The 15,762-nt window shown below is 46.9% G+C and overlaps 1 protein-coding gene across 1 annotated transcript in view; it reads right to left on the reverse strand.

Annotated features, from left to right (window-relative positions):
- The window catches only part of LOC140398964 (fibulin-1-like), a 316,048-nt gene that overhangs the window by 3,115 nt on the left and 297,171 nt on the right, over positions 1–15,762 (reverse strand). Inside the window, exons 9-13 of the mRNA XM_072487977.1 lie at positions 11,905–12,042; positions 5,791–5,934; positions 5,573–5,701; positions 3,840–3,965; positions 2,601–2,720 (exon numbers count right to left, since the gene is read on the reverse strand). Of these exons, the coding sequence (XP_072344078.1) occupies positions 2,601–2,720; positions 3,840–3,965; positions 5,573–5,701; positions 5,791–5,934; positions 11,905–12,042 (657 nt within the window). The remainder of the gene's footprint in view (positions 1–2,600; positions 2,721–3,839; positions 3,966–5,572; positions 5,702–5,790; positions 5,935–11,904; positions 12,043–15,762) is intronic.

Here is a 15,762-nt window from a genome sequence, read left to right on the forward strand (position 1 = left end):
TGGGTGAAACGATTTTTCCTCGCATCCCCTCGAAACCTCCGACCCCTTACCTCAAATCTATGCCCCTTGGTCACTGATCCCTCCACCAAGGGCAAAGGTTTCTTCCTGTCTACTCTATCCATGCCCCACATAATTTTATACATTTCAATCATGTCTCCCCCCACCCCCCCTCAGTCTCTTCTGCTCCAAGGAAAACAGCCCCAGTCTATTCAATTTCTCTTCATAACTAAAGCTCTCCAGCCCCGGCAACATCCTGGTAAATCTCCTCTGCACCTTTCCAGTGCTATCACATTCCTCCTATAATGTGGATTTCAGAACTCCACACAGTACTCCAGCTGTGGCCTAACCAACGTTTTATACAGTTCCAGCATAACCTCCCTGCTGTTTAACTCCATGCCTCGGTCAATAATGGCAAGTCTACCATATGCTTTTAAAAAAAATATACATTTCCAGCACCCAAATATTTTTTTTCCAATTAAGGGGCAATTTAGCGTGGCCAATCCACCCACCCTGCACATCTTTGGGTTGTGGGGGTCAAACCCGCACAGACATGGGGAGAATGTGCAAACTCCACACGGACAGTGACCTGGGACCGGGATCGAACCCGGGTCTTCAGCGCCATAGGGAGCAATGCTAACCACTGTGCTGCCCTGCATATGCCTTCTTAACCACTGTATCCTCATGCCCTGCTACCTTAAGGGACCAGCGTGCATTCACACCAAGGTCCCTCTCATTCTTGGTGCTTGCCAAGGTCCTGCTATGTATCCTGTATTTCCTAGTCTTGTTTGTCCTGCCCAAGTGCATCATCTCACACTTTTCAGGATTAATTCCATTTGCCACTGATCTGTCCATCTATATCCACCCCACCCCATTATCATCCCCAAACTTACTGAACAACTCTCTTACATTCATGCCAGTCATTTATTTGAACCACAAAATAGCAAGGGCCCCAACACTGATCCCTGCGGGACATCACTGGACACAAACTTCCAGTCGGAAAAACACCCCTCGAACATCACCCTGTGCTTCCTGCCACTCAGCCAATTCTGGATCCAATTTGCCAAATGTCCTTAGATCCCATGGGCTCTTACCTTCGCTATCAGTCTCCCATGTGGGACCTTATCAAAAGTATTGTTGATGTCGGGGCAGCACGGTGGCACAGTGGTTAGTACTGCTGCCTCACGGCGCAGAGGTCCCAGGTTCGATCCCGGCTCTGGGTCACTGTCCGTGTGGAGTTTGTACATTCTCTGCATGGGTTTTGCCCCCACAACCCAAAGATGTGCAGGGCAGGTGGATTGGCCACGCTAAATTGCCCCTTAATTGGAAAAAATGAATTGAGTACTCTAATTTTTTTTTTAAAGTCTTGTTGATGTTCAATGCATCTGAACACCTGGTCAACTCTTTATAAAATTCAATCGAGTTGGTCAGACATGACCTCCCTTTAATAAAACCATACTGACTGTTCTAGATTAACCTCTTTCTCTCCAAATACAGATTAATTCTGTCTCTCAGAATTGCTTCCAACAATTTCACCACCACTGAGGTTCGATTGACTGGCCTGTAGTTTCATGGTTTAGCTCTGCCTGTTTTCTTGAACAATGGAACCACATTGGCTATCCTCCAGTGCTCCGGCACCTCTCCTGTGACCAGAGAGGAATTGAAAATTATTACAAAAAGTTATAGGTCAGGTGAACTCCATAATATACTTTGGAGTTTTTAAACCCTGGCCCATAACAAAATGTTGAATTTGGCTAAGATGAGCACAAGAGCGTTTCCTTCAGGTGTGATTCAACAGCCTCCCTGGACACTTTAAACAAAAACAAGCTTTATTCCAAGAATTTAGTTAACATTTTTATAAGCGCACACGGCAAGAATTTTTATCATCATAAAGACCCCACACAGCTACAATAATATATGTATAACCCTTAATGAATCCCCCCTTAACTGTTCCAATTCGAAAACAAAATCCCATAAACAAAAAAAACCCTTTTCAAGGGCGTGGCCCGGCACTCTATATTCTCACTTGAAAACGACTGGCTTTTCCTGAGATTCTGACCCCTGTCTCACCAGGTTTAAACCCATCCGGGAAAGCAAACTATATATTTTAAGTTACCAAAGCAGGTAACTATAATCAATGGGTTTTTTTTTCTGTAACAACTGTTTAAAATGAAAATAGAGAGACAGGAAAAAAAACACTTCTTTCTCCCCGAGTACACAGCAGTCATAAAGTGAAAATGAAACTAGAACAGCTCACAGAGCCACAGCCCAGCTCCACCCACAAAATGACATCACTGAAGCCATGTGATAAGACACAATTCTTTCTTAAAGGGACACTCACATGACACTGTCTAAACTAAAACCTGCACTTCCGGGGTCCGTATCCCTCTATTTCCATCCTATTGTATTTGTTACGTGGCCAAACACAGGGAGAAAGTGCAAACTCCACGCAGTCAGTCATCAAATCTGAAATGGAAGCCGGGTCCCTGGTGCTGCGAGGCAGCAGTGCTAACCACCCTTTTATCCCTCCAGGATCTTGAAAGAGGTGGCCTCTCAGTCTCCTAAAACCCCAAGTGTTTTATTAAACGCAACCGGAAACTCACCTTCACAGGTAGTTCTGTCCACCTGGTTGAGGGTGTACCCCTGCCTGCAGTAGCACTGATACGATCCATAAACATTGGCACATTCCTGGCCGCAGGGACTGGCCTCACATTCGTCCACATCTGAAAGAGAGGTGTGGGGGGAGGGGCAAAGATCAAACATTCTCAGGACAGAGAGATCCCAACAACCATCGCCTCCCCACAACCCAGTCCACCCCACCCCCCCCTCGCCCGTCCGCGACTGTGCAGCTCCCAGCCAACATCTGAATACCCAGAGGCTCCTGTGTCCAGCCCCACCCCTCCCATCAATAGAGAGGCTACTATCTCCAGAGAGGCTACCCTCACGAGCAAACGCCGGCTCCTTTCAAAGGTGGGAGGGAAGGAGGGTATGAATAGTTTACAGGGAGATAGTGACAGGCTAAATGAGTGGCCAGAAAATTGGCAAATGGGATTCAACGGGGGAAAAAAACGTGAGATTATTCCTTTTGGGAGAAAAGAGTGAGGAGGCGGATTATCGTTTGAGTTGGAGAGAGATTGCAGAAAGCTGGAGATGAAAGGGGACTCGGGTGGGTGGGTGGTGGGGGGGGAGGGGGCGGTGGTTGGTCTTTATTCACGGAACCCAGAAAGCTAGCTTACAGGTGCAGGAGGTAGTAGGGAAGGCAGGTGGAATTCTGGCTTTTATTTCAAGGGGTCTGGAGTATCAAAGTAAAAAGGTGTTTCCGCAACTGGACAAGGAACTGGTGAGGCCACATTTGGAATACGGTGTGCCGATTTGATCCCCTGGCGGAAGGAAAGATATATTATCATCGGAAGCAGTACAGAGGAGGTTTGCTGGGATGATCCCAGGGATTGCCATTTGAGGGAAGATTAAACAGTTTGGTCTCTACCCCTTGTATAGATTGATTTAAGGAAGAACTTATTTGAAAGAGTGGCGAATCTTTGGAATCCTTGACCCCCAAGGAGGCCGTGTTCTTGAGCATTTTCGAGGCTGAGATGAGAAGGTGCTTTTAAAATCAGTCAGGAAAGTGGATGTCGTGAGAGTTGGATCTTATTAAATGGTGAAGCAGGCTCGAAGGGCTGAATGGCCTCCTGTTCCCATTTCTTATGGTCTTATCTACCAGGAACCCCCCAGCACTCTGTATGTGACAGGTGGGGAAGGGGGGAGGAGAGCAGGGCGCTCACTTTCATAACAGCCCACCTTGGGGGACCCGCTTTAATTAAACACTGGGGAACAACTATCACCTTTGCAGTTCCGGCCGTCCTCGGCAAGTCTGTACCCGATCGCGCAGGAGCAGAGATACGATCCGGGTGAGTTCTCGCATTTCTGGGCGCAGAGCCGTCCCATATACCGCCGGCACTCGTCGATGTCTGTCGGGGCACAGCAGGTGAGTGGGCAGGTTAATCGGCATCTAACCGCCGCCTTAATGCATCAACTAGGTAAACCCACATCGGCACATGGAGGACGTATCAAATCGGTCATGATCTCATTGAATGGCGGAGCAGACTCGATGGGCCAAATGGCCTGCTTTTACTCCAACTCCTACATCTTGCCGTCTAGGAAGTAGGCCTCTTGAGACTGTTCCGTCATTCTTTCAGACGAATGGACAGAAAGACGTCATTCAGCTCGATCACTCGTGCTGGTCCCTAAGTGCCACTTTAGCCCCCTCCTTACCTAATCTACCTTCATAATATATGGATAAAAGCAAATTACTGTGGATGCTGGAATCTGAAACCAAAGAGAAAATGCTGGAAAATCTCAGCAGGTCTGGCAGCATCTGTAGGGAGAGAAAAGAGCTAACGTTTCGAGTCCAGGTGACCCTTTGTCAAAGCTAAAAGGTAGGACATTTTAACTGTCTTTTACCATTTCTTTCTTTCTTGTCTTTCTTTATATTTACACCTACCCCCCCCCCCCATCTTATCCACCTTTCCTTACCTTTGCTCCCCACTTCCCCTCCCCCACATCTGTATCTGTCAGAGTTTACCCTCTGATGTTAGTTTCCCTGCTGTTTGACCTTTTGTTCTCTCTGGGGACTGCCATTAGCCCTCTTTCCCCCTGGTTTCTGTGGCCATTAGCCCTCTTTCCCCCTGGTTTCTGTGGCCATTAGCCCTCTTCCCCCTTGGTTTCTGTGGCCATTAGCCCTCTTTCCCCCTGGTTTCTGTGGCCATTAGCCCTCTTTCCCCTTGGATTCTGTGGCTGTGACTCATCTTTCATTCTCACTCCACAGTATAAATATTTCCCACTTTCTCTACCTTTTAGCTTTGACAAAGGGTCATCTGGACTCGAAACGTTCGCTCTTTTCTCTCCCTACAGAAGCTGCCAGACCTGCTGAAATTTTCAGCATTTTCTCTATACGTTCTACCTTCATAATCCTCTATTTCCCTTCTTTGAAGTTTGTAGAGATGACATACCAGTTTCTCTTTGTAGGGTTTTGCGCCTCAGAGATATACAGAGATGACACACAGGCTTCGCTGTCGAAATAGGAACTAAAATGGCTCCGCCCCAACTTTGCAGGTTTCTTTCCATTTTAGCTTCCCTCGAGCCACACCTCAGTCTTAATGATCAGTACCCAGAATAGTGAACAGCCAACACAGACACTGAGAAACTGGCCACTACTCCTTCACCTGCTTGTCTCGCTCCTCCTTCAGCACATCGTATTTCCAACGTGCAAGGGGGGAAATTACTGTCAGATTTCCGCTCCCCTCTGTGTGGGGAAATGCGACCTGACATCACCCCTGAATGGCCTGGCTCTCATTTTAAGGTCTAGTTCTGGACTCTCCCTCGGATGTAGGACCTTGTCTTCTTAAACCCCTCAATCAGGTCATTCCCCCTTAATCTTCGCTACTCAAGACGTAACGGCGCTGGGAGTCACTTCCATTGCTTAGGAAGAGGGGGGTGCTGGGTGGGGGTTGAGCTCAGGAGAGAAAGGTGGTGGGTAGGGGGGGAGGGACCAGTGCACGATCGATGATTCTCGTACCCACACAAGCCTTGGTGTAGGGGTCCACCAGGTACCCCTGTCGACAGTCACAGCGGTAGCTCCCAGGGGCGTTGCGACAGATCTGCTCGCCGTCGCAACGATGCGTTCCAGTCTGACACTCGTCGATATCTGCAATGGCGAGAGAGGCATCTGAATTAATCCCACAGTTGTAACAGGGAGCGGGGCTCGGGGAGATCCGTTCTCCAGCGCAAACGTACCCACACACCGTGCGTTGTCCTCAGCAGCCTCGTACCCATGGCCACAGCTGATGATGTTCCTGTGGCAGGTGTAGGAGCCGATGGTGTTGATACAATTAAAGCCCTTCGCACAGGGCTGACTGAGGTCCACACATTCATTGGTGTCTGTTGAACATAGAGGCAGGAGCAGTTATTTTACAGAGAGACCCCTCGATTAGATTCCAGTCTGTAACTCACTCCCAGGTATCTGTTATTCTATATATAAACCACCCTGAACCCCTTGATTAGATTCCAGTCTGTAACTCACTCCCGGGTATCTGTTATTCTATATATAAACCACCCCGAACCCCACGATTAGATTCCACTCTGTCACTCACTCCCAGGTATCTGTTATTCTATATATAAACCACCCCGAACCCCTCGGTTAGATTCCAGTCTGTAACTCACTCCCGGGTATCTGTTATTCCATATATAAACCACCCCGAAACCCTCGATTAGATTCCAGTCTGGAACTCATTCCTGGTTATCTGTTATTCTATATATAAACCACCCCGAACCCCTCGATTATATCCCAGTCTGTAACTCACTCACAGGTATCTGTTATTCTATATATAAACCACCCTGAATCCCTCGATTAGATTCCAGTCTGTAACTCACTCCCGGGTACCTGTTATTCTATATATAAACCACACCGAACCCCTTGATTAGATTCCAGTCTGTAACTCACTCCCGGGTACCTGTTATACTATATATAAACCACACCGAACCCCTTGATTAGATTCCAGTCTGTAACACTCCCGGGTATCTGTTATTCTATATATAAACCATCCCGAACCCCTCAATTAGATTCCGGTCTGTAACTCACTCCCGGGTATCTGTTATTCTATATATAAACCACCCCGAACCCCTCGATTAGATTCCAGTCTGTAACTCACACCCGGGTATCTGTTATTCTATATATAAACCACCCCGAACCCCTCGATTAGATTCCAGTCTGTAACTCACTCCCGGGTATCTGTTATTCTATATATAAACCACCCCGAACCCCTCGATTAGATTCCAGTCTGTAACTCACTCCCAGGTATCTGTTATTCTATATATAAACCACCTCAAACCCATCGATTAGAGTCCAGTCTGTAACTCACACCCGGGTATCTGTTATTCTATATACAAACCATCCCGAACCCCTCGATTAGATTCCAGTCTGTAACTCACTCCCGGGTATCTGTTATTCTATATATAAACCCCCCGAACCCCTCGATTCGATTCCAGTCTGTAACTCACTCCCGGGTATCTGTTATTCTATATATAAACCACCCTGAACCCCTCGATTAGATTCCAGTCTGTAACTCACTCCCGGGTATCTGTTATTCTATATATAAACCATCCCGAACCCCTCGATTAGATTCCAGTCTGTAACTCACTCCCGGGTATCTGTTATTCTATATATAAACCACCCCAAACCCCTTGATTAGATTCCAGGCTGTAACTCACTCCTGGGTATCTGTTATTCTATATATAAACCACCCCGAACCCCTCGATTAGACTCCAGTCTATAACTCACTCCCGGGTATCTGTTATTTATATCTCAACCACCCCAAACCTTTCGATTAGATACCAGTCTGTAACTCACTCCGAGGTATCTGTTATTCTATATATAAACCACCCCGAACCCCTCGATTAGATTCCAGTCTGTAACTCACTCCCAGGTATCTGTTATTCTATATATAAACCACCTCAAACCCATCGATTAGAGTCCAGTCTGTAACTCACACCCGGGTATCTGTTATTCTATATACAAACCATCCCGAACCCCTCGATTAGATTCCAGTCTGTAACTCACTCCCGGGTATCTGTTATTCTATATATAAACCCCCCGAACCCCTCGATTAGATTCCAGTCTGTAACTCACTCCCGAGTATCTGTTGTTCTATATATAAACCACCCCGAACCCCTTGATTTGATTCCAGTCTGTAACTCACTCCTGGGTATCTGTTAATCACAAATATAAACCACCCCGAACCCTTCGATTAGATTCCAGTCTGTAACTCACTCCCGGGTATCTGTTATTCCATATATAAACCACCCTGAACCCCTCGATTAGATTCCAGTCTGTAACTCACTCCCGGGTATCTGTTATTCTATATATAAACCATCCCGAACCCCTCGATTAGATTCCAATCTGTAACTCACTCCCGGGTATCTGTTATTCTATATATAAACCACCCCAAACCCTTGATTAGATTCCAGTCTGTAACTCACTCCTGGGTATCTGTTATTCTATAAAAAACCACCCCGAACCCCTCGATTAGATTCCAGTCTATAACTCACTCCCGGGTATCTGTTATTTATATCTCAACCACCCCAAACCTTTCGATTAGATACCAGTCTGTAACTCACTCCGAGGTATCTGTTATTCTATATATAAACCACCCCGAACCCTTCGATTAGGTTCCAGTCTGTAACTCACTCCCGGGTATCTGATATTCTATATATAAACCACCCTGAACCACTCGATTAGATTCCAGTCTGTAACTCACTCCCGGGTATCTGTTATTCTATATATAAACCACCCCGAACCCCTCGATTAGATTCCAGTCTGTAACTCACTCCCGGGTGTCTGTTATTCTATATATAAACCACCCCGAACCCCTCGATTAGATTCCAGTCTATAACTCACTCCCGGGTGTCTGTTATTCTATATATAAACCACCCCGAACCCCTCGATTAGATTCCAGTCTGTAACTCCCGGGTATCTGTTATTCTATATATAAACCACCCCGAATCCCTCGATTAGATTCCAGTCTGTAACTCACTCCCGGGTATCTGTTATTCTATATATAAACCACCCCGAACCCCTCGATTAGATTCCAGTCTGTAACTCATTCCTGGGTATCTGTTATTCTATATATAAACCACCCCGAACCCCTCGATTAGATTCCAGTCTATAACTCTCTCCCGGGTATCTGTTATTCTATATATAAACCACCCCGAACCCCTCGATTAGATTCCAGCCTGTAACTCACTCCCGAGTGTCTGTTATTCTATATATAAACCACCCCGAACCCCTCGATTAGATTCCAGTCTGGAACTCCCGGGTATCTGTTATTCTATATATAAACCACCCCGAAACCCTCGATTAGATTCCAGTCTGGAACTCATTCCTGGTTATCTGTTATTCTATATATAAACCACCCCGAACCCCTCGATTATATCCCAGTCTGTAACTCACTCACAGGTATCTGTTATTCTATATATAAACCACCCTGAATCCCTCGATTAGATTCCAGTCTGTAACTCACTCCCGGGTACCTGTTATTCTATATATAAACCACACCGAACCCCTTGATTAGATTCCAGTCTGTAACTCACTCCCGGGTATCTGTTATTCTATATATAAACCCCCCGAACCCCTCGATTAGATTCCAGTCTGTAACTCACTCCCGAGTATCTGTTATTCTATATATAAATCACCCCGAACCCCTTGATTAGATTCCAGTCTGTAACTCACTCCTGGGTATCTGTTAATCACAAATATAAACCACCCCGAACCCTTCGATTAGGTTCCAGTCTGTAACTCACTCCCGGGTATCTGATATTCTATATATAAACCACCCTGAACCACTCGATTAGATTCCAGTCTGTAACTCACTCCCGGGTATCTGTTATTCTATATATAATCCATCCCGAACCACTCGATTAGATTCCAGTCTGTAACTCACTCCCGGGTATCTGTTATTCTATATATAAACCACCCCAAACCCCTTGATTAGATTCCAGTCCGGAACTCACTCCTGGGTATCTATTATTCTATATATAAACCACCCCAAACCCCTTGATTAGATTCCAGTCTGTAACTCACTCCCGGGTATCTGTTATTCTATATATAAACGACCCCGAACCCCTCGATTAGATTCCAGTCTGTAACTCACTCCCGGGTATCTGTTATTCTATATATAAACCACCTCAAACCCATCGATTAGAGTCCAGTCTGTAACTCACTCCCGGGTATCTGTTATTCTATATACAAACCATCCCGAACCCCTCGATTAGATTCCAGTCTGTAACTCACTCCCGGGTATCTGTTATTCTATATATAAACCACCCCGAACCCCTCGATTAGATTCCAGTCTATAACTCACTCCCGGGTATCTGTTATTTTATATCTCAACCACCCCAAACCTTTCGATTAGATACCAGTCTGTAACTCACTCCGAGGTATCTGTTATTCTATATATAAACCACCCCGAACCCCTCGATTAGATTCCAGTCTGTAACTCACTCCCGGGTATCTGTTATTCTATATATAAACCCCGAACCCCTCGATTAGATTCCAGTCTGTAACTCATTCCTGGGTATCTGTTATTCTATATATAAACCACCCCGAACCGCTCGATTAGATTCCAGTCTGTAACTCACTCCCGAGTATCTGTTATTCTATATATAAACCACCCCGAACCCCTCGATTAGATTCCAGTCTATAACTCTCTCCCGAGTATCTGTTATTCTATATATAAACCACCCCGAACCCCTCGATTAGATTCCAGCCTGTAACTCACTCCCGTGTGTCTGTTATTCTATATATAAACCACCCCGAACCCCTCGATCAGATTCCAGTCTGTAACTCACTCCCGGGTATCTGTTATTCTATATATAAACCACCTCGAACCCCTCGATTAGATTCCACTCTGTAACTCACTCCCCGGTATCTGTTATTCTATATATAAACCACCCCGAACCCCTCGATTAGATTCCAGTCTGTAACTCACTCCCGGGTACCTGTCATTCTATATATAAACCCCCCCCCGAACCCCTCGATTAGATTCCAGTCTGTAACTCACTCCCGGGTACCTGTCATTCTATATATAAACCCCCCCCGAACCCCTCGATTAGATTCCAGTCTGTAACTCACTCCCGGGTATCTGTTATTCTATATATAAACCACTCCAAACCCCTCGATTAGATTCCAGCCTGTAACTCACTCCCGGGTATTTGTTATTCTATATATAAATCACCCCGAACCCCTCGATTAGATTCCAGTCTGTAACTCACTTCCGGGTATCTGTTATTCTATATATAAACCGCACTGAACCCCTCGATTAGATTCCAGTCTGTAACTCACTCCCGGGTATCTGTTATTCTATATATAAACCACCCGAAACACTCGATTAGATTCCAGTCTGTAACTCACTCCCGGGTATCTGTTATTCTATATATAAACCACCCGAAACACTCGATTAGATTCCAGTCTGTAACTCACTCCCGGGTATCTGTTATCCTATATATAAACCACTCCAAACCCCTCGATTAGATTCCAGCCTGTAACTCACTCCCGGGTATCTGTTATTCTATATAGAAACCCCCCTGAACCCCTCGATTAGATTCCAGTCTGTAACTCACTCCCAGGTATCTGTTATTCTATATAGAAACCCCCCTGAACCCCTTGATTAGATTCCAGCCTGTAACTCACTCCCGGGTATCTGTTATTCTATATAGAAACCCCCCTGAACCCCTCGATTAGATTCCAGTCTGTAACTCACCCCCGGGTATCTGTTATTCTATATACAAACCACCCCGAACCCCTCGATTAGATTCCAGTCTGTAACTCACTCCCAGGTATCTGTTATTCTATATATAAACCACCCCGAACCCCTCGATTAGATTCCAGTCTGTAACTCACCCCCGGGTATCTGTTATTCTGTATACAAACCACCCCGAACCCCTCGATTAGATTCCAGTCTGTAACTCACTCCCAGGTATCTGTTATTCTATATATAAACCACCCCAAACCCCTCGATTAGATTCCAGTCTGTAACTCACTCCCGGGTATCTGTTATTCTATATATAAACCACACCGAACCCCTCGATTAGATTCCAGTCTGTAACTCACTCCCGGGTATCTGTTATTCTATATATAAACCACTCCAAACCCCTCGATTAGATTCCAGTCTGTAACTCACTCCCGGGTATCTGTTATTCTATATATAAACCACTCCAAACCCCTCGATTAGATTCCAGTCTGTAACTCACTCCCGAGTAGCTGTTATTCTCTGTTTAACCGCCCCCCTCCCGAAACCCGAGGGTTATTGCTCTGGATGAGGGGGGGGGGTGGTCATGGTTGCAGTTTGCACTTACCAACACAGCTGCCATACGTGTCGAGGGTCAGTCCTGGTCCACATTGCTCCCTGGGCCGACAGACAAATGAGCCAGCAGTGTTCTCACAGATTAAAGTGGAGCCACAACGATCAACACTGTCCTGACATTCGTCTACATCTGTTGGAAGAGAGTTTAAGAGAGAAACTGTCGTGTTGGGTGCTCTGCTACACAGACGAACCAACACGGTTGCAGATGGTACAACTCAGTTTTATTACTAACACATATTTACAATGGTAAACTGGTTACTGAGGTTCGTTCATTACCCTTGAATCTGTGGACCTATTCCTAACACTATCTTGGAGAGGCACTCAGCACATGGTGGAGTCTGAGTGGCTTGCTGTGAGCTCTGTGTCCTGAGCTGTCTCCTGCTGGAATGAGCGGGAAGTGTCGTGTTCCCCGTTTTATAGTGTGTATGCTCTTGGCTGTGATTGGCTGTGGTGTTGTGTGTGTATTGATTGGTCCGAATATCATGACAGGAACTGTCAAAACAGGGAGTCAAATGGCAGCACAGGACCCAGTCACTCGGCAGGAACTCTACATCACCCTCATCCAGCAACCAGCCAAACCATGAGGAATCCATTAACATCTTACTGAGAGATATTTCTAACCAGTGTCTCTCAGTCCCCTCTCTCTCCCAGGGAGATATTAGTACACTGACTGGTGTCTCTCAGTCTCCTCACTCTCAGGGAGATATTAGTACACTGACTGGTGTCTCTCAGTCCCCTCTCTCTCAGGGAGATATCTGTACACTGACTGGTGTCTCTCAGTCCTCTCTCTCTCAGGGAGATATCTATACACTGACTGGTGTCTCTCAGTCTCCTCTCTCTCAGGGAGATATCTGTACACTGACTGGTGTCTCTCAGTCCCCTCTCTCTCTCAGGGAGATATCTGTACACTGACTGGTGTCTCTCAGTCCCCTCTCTCTCAGGGAGATATCTGTACACTGACTGGTGTCTCTCAGTCCCCTCTCTCTCAGGGAGATATCTGTACACTGACTGGTGTCTCTCAGTCCCCTCTCTCTCTCAGGGAGATATCTGTACACTGTCTGGTGTCTCTCAGTCCCCTCTCTCTCAGGGAGATATTAGTACACTGACGGGTGTCTCTCAGTCCCCTCTCTCTCAGGGAGATATCTGTACACTGACTGGTGTCTCTCAGTCCCCTCTCTCTCAGGGAGATATTAGTACACTGACTGGTGTCTCTCAGTCCCCTCTCTCTCAGGGAGATATCTGTACACTGACTGGTGTCTCTCAGTCCTCTCTCTCTCAGGGAGATATCTGTACCCTGGTGTTTCTCAGTCCCCTCTCTCTCAGGGAGATATTAGTACACTGACTGGTGTCTCTCAGTCCGCTCTCTCTCAGGGAGATATCTGTACACTGACTGATGTCTCTCAGTCCTCTCTCTCTCAGGGAGATATCTATACACTGACTGGTGTCTCTCAGTCCTCTCTCTCTCAGGGAGATATCTGTACACTGACTGGTGTCTCTCAGTCCTCTCTCTCTCAGGGAGATATCTGTACACTGACTGGTGTCTCTCAGTCTCCTCTCTCTCAGGGAGATATCTGTACACTGACTGGTGTCTCTCAGTCTCCTCTCTCTCAGGGAGATATCAGTACACTGACTGGTGTCTCTCAGTCCCCTCTCTCCCAGGGAGATATCTGTACACTGACTGGTGTCTCTCAGTCCCCTCTCTCCCAGGGAGATATCTGTACCCTGGTGTTTCTCAGTCCCCTCTCTCTCAGGGAGATATTAGTACACTGACTGGTGTCTCTCAGTCCGCTCTCTCTCAGGGAGATATCTGTACACTGACTGATGTCTCTCAGTCCTCTCTCTCTCAGGGAGATATCTATACACTGACTGGTGTCTCTCAGTCCTCTCTCTCTCAGGGAGATATCTGTACACTGACTGGTGTCTCTCAGTCCTCTCTCTCTCAGGGAGATATCTGTACACTGACTGGTGTCTCTCAGTCTCCTCTCTCTCAGGGAGATATCTGTACACTGACTGGTGTCTCTCAGTCTCCTCTCTCTCAGGGAGATATCAGTACACTGACTGGTGTCTCTCAGTCCCCTCTCTCCCAGGGAGATATCTGTACACTGACTGGTGTCTCTCAGTCCCCTCTCTCCCAGGGAGATATCTGTACCCTGGTGTTTCTCAGTCCCCTCTCTCTCAGGGAGATATTAGTACACTGACTGGTGTCTCTCAGTCCGCTCTCTCTCAGGGAGATATCTGTACACTGACTGATGTCTCTCAGTCCTCTCTCTCTCAGGGAGATATCTGTACACTGACTGGTGTCTCTCAGTCCTCTCTCTCTCAGGGAGATATCTGTACACTGACTGGTGTCTCTCAGTCTCCTCTCTCTCAGGGAGATATCTGTACACTGACTGGTGTCTCTCAGTCTCCTCTCTCTCAGGGAGATATCAGTACACTGACTGGTGTCTCTCAGTCCCCTCTCTCCCAGGGAGATATCTGTACACTGACTGGTGTCTCTCAGTCTCCTCTCTCTCAGGGAGATATCTGTACACTGACTGGTGTCTCTCAGTCCTCTCTCTCTCAGGGAGATATCTGTACACTGACTGGTGTCTCTCAGTCTCCTCTCTCTCAGGGAGATATCTGTACACTGACTGGTGTCTCTCAGTCCTCTCTCTCTCAGGGAGATATCTGTACACTGACTGGTGTCTTTCAGACCCCTCTCTATCAGGGAGATATCTGTACACTGACTGGTGTCACTCAGTCCCCGCTCTCTCTCAGGGAGATATTTGTACACTGACTGGTGTCTCTCAGTTCCCTCTCTATCTCAGGGAGATATCTGTACACTGACTGGTGTCTCTCAGTCCCCTCTCTCTCAGGGAGATATCTGTACACTGACTGGTGTCTCTTAGTCCCCCTCTCTCTCAGGGAGATATCTGTACACTGACTGGTGTCTCTCAGTCCCCTCTCTCTCAGGGAGATATCTGTACACTGACTGGTGTCTCCCAGTTCCCCCCTCTCTCTCAGGGAGATATCTGTACACTGACTGGTGTCTCTCAGTCCCCTCCCTCTCAGGGAGATATCTGTACACTGACTGGTGTCTCTCAGTCCCCTCCCTCTCAGGGAGATATCTGTACACTGACTGGTGTCTCGCAGTCCCCTCTCTCAGGGAGATATCTGTACACTGACTGGTGTCTCGCAGTCCCCTCTCTCAGGGAGATATCTGTACACTGACTGGTGTCTCTCAGTCCCCTCTCTCAGGGAGATATCTGTACACTAACTGGTGTCTCGCAGTCCCCTCTCTCAGGGAGATATCTGTACACTGACTGGTGTCTCTCAGTCCCCTCTCTCTCAGGGAGATATCTGTACACTGACTGGTGTCACTCTGACCCCTCTCTCTCTCAGGGAGATATCTGTACACTGACTGGTGTCTCTCAGTCCTCTCTCTCTCAGGGAGATATTTGTACACTGACTGGTGTCTCTCAGTTCCCTCTCTATCTCAGGGAGATATCTGTACACTGGCTGGTGTCTCTCAGTCCCCTCTCTCTCTCAGGGAGATATTTGTACACTGACTGGTGTCTCTCAGTCCCCTCTCTCTCAGGGAGATATCTGTACACTGACTGGTGTCACTCTGACCCCTCTCTCTCTCAGGGAGATATCTGTACACTGACTGGTGTCTCTCAGTCCTCTCTCTCTCAGGGAGATATTTGTACACTGACTGGTGTCTCTCAGCTCCCTCTCTATCTCAGGGAGATATCTGTACACTGACTGGTGTCTCTCAGTTCCCTCTCTATCTCAGGGAGATATCGGTACACTGATTGGTGTCTCTCAGTCCCCTCTCAGGGAGATATCTGTACACTGACTGGTGTCTCTT

The sequence above is a fragment of the Scyliorhinus torazame genome, chromosome 22 (genome assembly GCF_047496885.1).
Source record: "Scyliorhinus torazame isolate Kashiwa2021f chromosome 22, sScyTor2.1, whole genome shotgun sequence".
Lineage (NCBI taxonomy): Eukaryota > Metazoa > Chordata > Chondrichthyes > Carcharhiniformes > Scyliorhinidae > Scyliorhinus > Scyliorhinus torazame.